This window comes from Cebus imitator, unplaced genomic scaffold (assembly GCF_001604975.1).
Source record: "Cebus imitator isolate Cc_AM_T3 unplaced genomic scaffold, Cebus_imitator-1.0 Scaffold603, whole genome shotgun sequence".
In the NCBI taxonomy this organism is placed as follows: Eukaryota; Metazoa; Chordata; class Mammalia; order Primates; family Cebidae; genus Cebus; species Cebus imitator.
Window position 1 is genome coordinate 108,157 of NW_016107918.1, and position 8,702 is coordinate 116,858.

Sequence of the window (8,702 nt, forward strand, 5' to 3'; positions counted from 1 at the left end):
AAAAAAAAAAGTAACTCTGTCTCACGCCTGTAATCCCAACACTTTGGGAGGCCAAGGCGGGCAGATCACGAGGTCAAGAGATCAAGACCATGCTGGCCAACAAGGTGAAACCCCGTCTCTACTAAAAGTACAAAAAAATGTAGCTGGGCGTGGTGGTGCATGCTGTAATCCCAGCTACTCAGGAAGCTGAGGCAGGAGAATTGCCTGAACCTGGGAGGTGGAGGTTGCAGTGAGCCAAGATTGTGCCACTGCACTCCACCCTGGGCGACAGAGTGAGACTTCATTTCAAAAAAGAAAGAAAAAGAAAATATGCTCAACATCACTAATCATTAGGAAAATACAAATCAAAACTACTATGAAAAATCACCTTACACCCATTACAATGGCTGCTGTCACAATAACAAAAGAAAATAATGAGTGTTGGCAAGGATATGGAGAAATCAGAATCCTGTACACTGAAGGTGGGACTGTAAAATGGTGCGCCTTTTGTAGAAAACAGGTTTGTGTTTCCTCAAGAAATTAAAAACAGAATTACCATAGGTTCCAGCCATACTACTTCTGAGTATATAACCAAAAGAACTGAAAGAAGGATCTCAAAGAAATATTTGTACACCCATGTTCACAGCAGCATAATTCACAACAGTCAAAAGGAGGAAGGAACCCAAATGTCCTCTGACAGATGAATGAATAAACAAAACATGGGTACAATGAAATATCATTCAACCTTAAAAAAGAGATAAATTCTGACACATGCTACACCACTGAGGAAGCTTGAGGATATTATGCTAGATGAAAGAAGCCAGCCACAATAGGACAAATACTGTATGATTTCACTTATATGAGATACAGCAAAAGTAATGAAACTCAGAAACAGAAAGTAAGATGGTGGTTGCTAAGAGTAAGGAGGAGGGAAAAATGGGGAGTTATTGTTTAATGGATACAGAATTTCAGTTTCCCAAGATGAAAAAGTTCTGGAGATTAGATTTACAATATTAATATACTTGACACTGCTTCTGAATTGTACATCCAAAAATAGTTAAGATGGTGAAAACAAACTAACAAAAAATAAAGATGCCTGCTTTGGCCACACATATTCAACATTGTAATAAAAATTCCAGCCAGAGCAATTAGGCTAAATAAATAAACCAAAATTGGAAAGAAAATAAAACTATTTTTGTTTGCAGATGACATGATCTTATATGCAGAAAATACTAAACAATCCACAAAGGAACTACTAGAAGTAGAAACAAATTCAGCAAAATTACAGGATACAAGATCAACACTCAAAAATTAGTTGTGTACTAATTACAGTGAGCAGCCAAAAAGCAAATAAAAAGTTCCACTTACAATAGCATTTAAATGAAAATATTTAATAAATTTAAGGAAAGATATGCAACACTTGTGCACTGAAAACTATAAAACATTAATGAAGGAAAGAAGACCTAGGGGAAAAAAATCACATGTTCATGGATGATAACATTTAATATTAAAATAACACTCCCCAAAGTGCTATCACCCACTCCAACACTTATCCAGTGCAATACTTATCAAAAACTCAACATACTTGTTTTGCAGAAATTGAAAAGCTAACTAAAAATTCCTGTGGATTGCAAAGCACTCTGCTGGGGAAAACTGTTGGTTTCACAATAAATTAAATGTACAATTACCATATAACTCAGCAATTTCACTCCTAGTATACACCCAAAATAACTAAAAATGTGTTCAAACAAATATTTGTACATGAATGTTCATAGGAGCACTATTCACAATAGCCAAACACAGGATGACCCTCAATGTACATCAGCTGATGAATGGATAAACAAAAGGTGGTATAGCCATACAACAGAATATTGTTCAGCCATAAAACGAGAAAAATTACTGATACGCAACTACAACAGAAATGGGTCTTGAAAACCTTATTCTAAGTGAGAGAGCAGAGACAAAAAGCTACAAATTATACGATTCCATTTATATGCCATATCCAAAATAGGCAAATCTATAAGACAGAAAACAGATTATTGGTTGCTAGGGGCTGGGAGGAGAGGGGAAAAAGGGAGCAACTGTATTAAGTTCCAATACTGCTTACTAAGGGCACTGTGTTTCCTTTTGGTGTGATGAAAATATTCCAGAAATAAATGGTGGCTGTGGTTGTATAACATTGTGAATGTACTAAAGTAACTGAATTATATACTTTAAAATGGCTAAATAGTGAATTTCATGTGATGTGTACTTTACCATAATTTTTTTTTTTAGGTAAAATCCCTCGAAAGTTTTTGCAAACATTCTAGTTCTGCCCAGTCTGTAGGGCTGTCGCAAAGCCTGCCACATCCTAACAACCCATGATCTCCCTACCCTACCAGGCCTGTTTCTTTAAACAACCATGAGTCCTAATGCTACACAATTCATTTGAATTTTTTATTCACATACTTTCTCTTGCTGTCTCTTAAGTTTTCCCCTGGACTGCACATGAATTATTCACTTTGTTGTACTACTTTTTTATGTAATTGCGATTGTTATCAGAAGGTTCACAATGTCACCTAATAAATCCCATTAACAAACTGTTTTATGTTCCAGTTTCACTACTCAGTGAGATCACAAGATCTGCATTCACCTACATGGCATTTTTGTCCTACTCTTCATCAACTGTCTATCAGAAATCAGCAAACATTTTCTGTAAAGGGTCACACAGTAAATATTTTAGGCTTGTGAGCCATTACAGTCTCTGCTGCAGCCAGTCAATTCTGACCTGGTAAGGTGAACGTACCCACAGACAGTAGATAAATGCATGAGTATGACTGAGTCCCAGTAAAACTTTATAGACACTGAAGACTGAATTTCACATCATTTCCAAGCAAAATAATACGCTTGATTTTTTTCCCCTCAGCCACATAAAAATATAAAACCATCCTTCATTTGTGGACCATAAAAAAACAGGCAGCAGGCTGCATTTGACACATGAACTGTAATGTGACCTCTCCTCCATATTTTCCCTGACGTCATTTCTGCTTTCATATGAATATACAGACAATTTTTAAATCTCAATAATTACTTTTAAGCAAAATTATAAAAAATAATAATAATAATTTACCTGGGCTGTGATCATCTTCCACAGGTGTTGGAACAGCAGAGAAAACTGTGAGGGCGTAGTTGAGAAATAAGAAAAGATCATGAGAGATGTCACTTGCCTGAAAAGGTCCACTTCACAGCTGGCAAAACATCTCTGAAAAGGAGATACTCATGTCATGCATGACTCTGGCATGATTACGTACTGCTCGGACACATTAGTTTTCAAATGTAAAAATGTTTGTTTTTTACTGACTTAAAAACAATGTATGCTGTACTCTTAACAGAGTGTGCAAACCAGCATATTAAACTAATTAAGCAAGTTAGGAAAAGCCAAAGAAGGAAACATAATGCTTTCATGAAAACTGATGCTAAACAAAAATACTCAGGTTTTAATGTTTATTATAAACCAAAGAATCCCAACAACGTTCTGAAAAAAGGGATGTGGTATTTTTCAGCCCAGTTTTATTTTAGAAGGAAAACGAACTCGCTCTAACTTGGTTTCAGGTTCTCAAAACCATCTTTGGATTTAAAAAGCCAAAATGATTTTTACTTACTCTGTTGTCAATGCAGCAAACACCTGCCTGAGTCTTCAAGCGACTCAATGTCTGTTCTTGATTCTGCCACAACAAAATGTGTCAATGTCACCAGTCACTTAACATGTTAAGCTCATTTCCTGTCTGCCCCACCCCACTCCAGGCCACCCCATCTTTTAAAATAAAGTTGAAATAGATAATTCTAAGACCTTTCTTGTGGCCGCACCTCTGATTCTGCAAGATCAAGAAAGAGGCATCCGTTTATCTCTAGTTGTGCTGCAGTGTGCTAGCAGCTCGGCAACGTAACAGGATAAAGCGAGTAACGAATGCAGGCATGGGGGTGCTCTCCTCCACTTGGCTGTTAAGCTTGTCCCTCCGCCTGATGCCTTCACAACTCCCCAAGAAGTGGCTCTGTCTGCCCCTTCCACCTTGCCCTCCTCTGCTGCCACATCCCTGAGTGGGCCCAAAGCTCCGACCATTAACCAGCCTGTGGGAGTCTGGACGGGACACAAATTGAGCCTCTGCTCCTCCTACCCTGCTTTAGATGTCTAATGAGGCCTCAGCCCAACTGGCCGGGTGACCTAGGAGGACCCCTGGGCTCTTGATCCCCACCTTTCCCTTCTTACCTCACAACAGCTGCTTTGCTCCAAGACAGCTGGACCTAAGTCCTTCAGTTCGAATCCTCATCCAAGACTGAAAGGTCCTACATCTTCCTGTCACTTGAGCCACGAGCTAGACCGTCTGGAAATGCCCACTGGTACTACTGGGGACACAGGTGAGGCTGGACAGTGCCGGAAGGCCAGGGGCGCCTCCCTCCACGTGCGCAACCTCACGTTGTCAGTGGAAACAAATCCCCCAATCCACAGCCATGGTGACTTCAAAATACTTCCTGGAGGTGTCAGGCCATGAAGCTGCAACCTGCGAGGACACAGCAGGCCGGGTGACGCTGGGCAGAGCCTCGGTGTGGAATCCGCTTCCAGCCACCCGGCTGGCCTCAGCGTTGCGGTGACAACGCAGCGACGCTGACCACAGGTGATTGGGAGGCAACAGCGAGATTCTGAGGGGAAAGAATAAGGAGATAAGCGCGCATCTACTGGGCAGAAGGCCCGTTCCCGCGCAGTCCTGCTGGGCATTCTTCACCCCAGGGGGGAGAAAACCCAACCTCACTCGTCACAGGCGCGGGACGAGTGCGACTCAGGCAGTATTCGGACCCAGGCCAGGAGGCAAAGCCGCTCCTCGCTCTCCCGCCCTTAGACCGCGCGGAACCCCCAGTCCACACTTGCCCCAGCCCTCCCCTACTCACCCACCGCGTTCTCTGCCCTGTCGCCGGGAGATAGCAGGCTGATGAAAAGAAAAACAAACCTGGAGCTACAGGGCGCAGAAGGCCCAGAGCGGCTCCCGCGATTGGGGCCGGAAAGTGCACACTACATTTCCCATAAGTCCTCGCGTCACTCCCTCAGAAAGTGCACACTACATTTCCCACAAGTCCTCGGGTGGCTCCTTTAGAAATGACCTGAGGTTTCAGCTGCATTGGGTAGAGTTCGTTCCCAGATACAGCAAGTGCATTATTGCAGTTTTATCTATCTGAAATAAATTATGAGTATTTAAATTACAAAGTTTTCTCATGAATTACATCTCCCTAATGATTTGGCTGTCCTCAACACTTCCTCGTTTGGCAGAATTCAGGATTGGAATTCCTCCAAATGCTGTTGGTTCCGGCGGCGCCGCAGCTCTGCAACAGCACTACCTCCACTTGCTTCGTTCTGGTCCGTTGGACGCTCACAGTGAGAAAACACGCTGGATATGAGCATTACCAGCCTGTACACTGTCATAAAGATAACTCGGAATTACTCTTCAAATTTTGTTAAACCACGTACTACCATCTTTCATGGCAAACCTGCATTTTTCATTCTTCAGGAGTACATGTTGAATCTCTTGATCACAATAACTTTTTTTTTTTTTTTTGAAACGGAGTCTCGCTCTGTAGCCCAGGCTGGAATGCACTGGTGCGATCTTGGCTCACTGCAACCTCTGCCTCCTGGGTTCAAGCGATTATCCTGCCTCAGCCTCCCTAGTAGCTGGAACTCCAGGCGCAGCACCACGCCCGACTGATTTTTTGTATTTTTTAGTCGAGAGGGGGTTTCACTGTGTTAGCCAGGATGGTCTCGATCTGCTGACCTCGTGATCCGCCTGCCTCAGCTTCCCAAAGTTCTGGGATTACAGACGTGAGGCACCCCGCCCTGCCGATCACAATAACTTTTTAAATGTCCACTGACCTAGGTAACACAGAAGTGGAAAACCAAAAACCGTAGGTTCTCATAAGTGGGAGCTAAGCTATGAGTACGCAGAGGCATACAGAGTGATATAATGGACTGTAGAAACTCAAGTGGGAGGATGGGACGGAGACCGGAAATTTTAAAAACTATACATGGCCAAGCGCGGTGGCTCACGCCTGTAATCTCGGCACTTTGGGAGGCTAAGGTGGGTGAATCACTTACAGGGATTCCAGACCAGCCTGGCCAACACAGTGAAACCCCGTCTCTACTAAAAATACAAAATTAGCCTGTTGTGGTGGCGCACACTTGGCAGTCACAGCTATTTGGGAGGCTGAGGCAGGGGAATCACTTAAACCCAGAAGGTGGAGGTTACAGTGAGCTGAGATTGCACCACTGCACTCCAGGCTCGGCAAAAAGGGCAAAACTCCGTGGGCGGCGGGAGGGGGCCAGGAACCACACATTAGGTACATACAGTGTGTACACTACTCAGGTGACAGATGCACTAAAATCTCAGAATTTACCACTTTATAATTCATCCACAACCAAAAACCACTTATACTCCAAAAGCCATTGAAGTTTAAAATAAAAATAAAAAATGAAATGTCCACTGACCAAAAAAGTAACATTTTTGTTCATTTTTATTCCCTTCCTTACAACCACTGATGATGATCCCACTTGTTCCCATGCTGGAAAAGCATTTAGTAACATCCATGTAAAAGAATCAAATTATTCAAGGTATGAGATGTGTTTCAGAAGACAGCCATGGCAAGTACAATAATGATGATCACTTCGAGTCACAGTTTATTTTCCTGTTCATAAATCATGTTTTCCTTGTTTTTTTTTTGTTTTTGTCTTTTGTTTTATTTTTGAGATGAAATTTCGCTCTGTCACCCAGGCTGGAGTGCAGTGGTGTGATCTCAGCTCACTGCAGCCGTCACCTCCTGGATTCAAGTGATTCTCCTGCCTCAGTGTCCTGAGTAGCTGGGACTACAGGCACCCGTCACCACACCCAGCTCATTTTTGTAGTTAGTAGAGACGGGATTTCACCATGTTGGCCAGGCTGGTCTCGAATTCCTGAGCTCATGATCCATCCACTTCAGCCTCCAAAGTGCTGTGATTACAGGCATGAGCCACCACGCCTGGCCTAATGTTTTCCATTTAAGAACGGTCTTGACACTTGTGAATATTCTATTATTTCCTTAATGCATTCAGGTTCCATTATGCAGTGGATTATTTCAGTAACATTGTTTGCTCTTCTTTCAATTTGCATAATCCTATTCCTAAAGAGATTGTGAATATGCCGCTCCCAGGCTCCTTGGGACTGGACACATCCTTCTGGGATCGTCTCAGAGGGAACTGGCTGTGCCAGCACCTTGGAGGTGGTGCTGATCTTTCTATGCAGCCTGCTGGCCCTCATTGTCCTGGCCAGTGCAGCTGAGGAGAAGGAAATTGACCCTTTTCATTATGACTACCAGACCCTGAGGATTGGGTAGTTGGTATGTGCTGTGGTCCTCTTCTCTGTTCGGACCCTCCTTATCCTAGGTTGCAGGTGCAAGTGCAGTTTCAATCAGAAGCCCAGGATCCCAGGGGAGGAGGAAGCCCAGGTGGAGAACCTCATCACTGCAAATGCAACAGAGCTCTAGAAAGCAGAGAACTAAATGAAGCGCAGCCCTCCAGCTGCTTGAGATTCTAGATGCAAATATTGATGCTTAAGAAAACAGCCATTTCAACAACAAATCTTTCCCCAAGAGAAGCCAAGAACTTCTGTGTCCCCCCCTCCATGTCCTTCCCTGTCCTTTCTAACACCATTCCTCAACTTGATGATGCAACTAATCTCTTGCCTCACCACTGCAGGCTGCAGGTTTCTCCAACTCCTGTGATGCGTCTCTCTGTGTGTTTGCTGACTATAGTGTTCATGGCTACTTGTTTGTGGTTATAACTGTTAGTGAACTGTGGACTCGCTTTCCTGGGCAGGGACTGAGACATATGGCTATCTGCTCCTCCCAGCCCCAATCACCTCTCCCTCCTTGGAATCTGCTTTTTCTCCAGAGAGACTAGCTCCTTCCCTTTAGAGCATGGACAAGAGTCTTCAATTGTCCTGAGACTGGGAAGCTTTGCACCACTTTGATCATCTATCTTCATGGACTCTCTTTACTCCTTTTACAAGAACCTCGCTTCCTTATCCCACCCCAGGCCCAGTCTGTTTTCAAGAGTAGCAATTGGAGATACAAAGCAAAGCAAGGAGTGTGTGAGCACAGCATTGCCTTCACCACGCTACTACAGTCGTCCATGGTTATTTTCCTCCCTGGGAAAGCCCCAGGGAGTCCCCATCTGCCCTGCCCCTTCACAGAGCACCCAGGGATTCCAGGCCCAGGGCTGCCTTTTTTTTTTTTTTTTTTTTTTTTTTTTTTTTTTTGCCCAGAGTCCCACTCTGTCACCCAAGCCATCTCAGCTAACTGCAACCTGGGTTCAAGGAATTCTTGTGCCTGGCTCTCCTGAGTAGCTGGGACTACAGGCACACAACACCACACCCAGCTAATTTTTGTATTTTTAGTAAAGATGGGGTTTTGCCATGTTTACCAGGCTGGTCTAAAACTCCTAAGTTCAATAATCCATCTGTCTTGGACTCCCAAAATGCTGGGATTACAGATGTGAGCTACTGTGCCCAGCCTTGACCCAGGGCTTCTAATCTGCCCCTGGGGAATGTAGCCCTTGCATATCTTCTCAGCAGTAACCCCAGAGCTCTGGTACCCTATCACTCTCCAACCTTCCTGCTTCTGAGATTTCAATTTACAGCCCAAGTTTTCTGGACACAGGCTCCCATCCC

The 8,702-nt window shown here is 43.7% G+C and overlaps 1 protein-coding gene and 1 pseudogene across 8 annotated transcripts in view; one reads left to right on the forward strand and one right to left on the reverse strand.

Moving 5' to 3' along the window:
• The window catches only part of ZNF37A (zinc finger protein 37A), a 24,938-nt gene extending 19,377 nt beyond the window's left edge, over positions 1 to 5,561 (reverse strand). For 2 of the 8 annotated variants that reach the window (XM_017516786.1, XM_037734325.1), the window contains exons 1-3: positions 4,226 to 4,483; positions 3,621 to 3,683; positions 3,089 to 3,220 (exon numbers count right to left, since the gene is read on the reverse strand). In XM_017516786.1, the coding sequence (XP_017372275.1) occupies positions 3,089 to 3,169 (81 nt within the window). In that variant the 5' untranslated portion in view covers positions 3,170 to 3,220; positions 3,621 to 3,683; positions 4,226 to 4,483. The other 6 variants (XM_017516793.2, XM_017516792.2, XM_037734323.1 and 3 more) reach the window with 6 other exon arrangements.
• LOC119469222 lies at positions 4,468 to 7,533 on the forward strand (annotated as a pseudogene).
• The last annotated feature ends 1,169 nt before the right edge of the window (positions 7,534 to 8,702 follow it).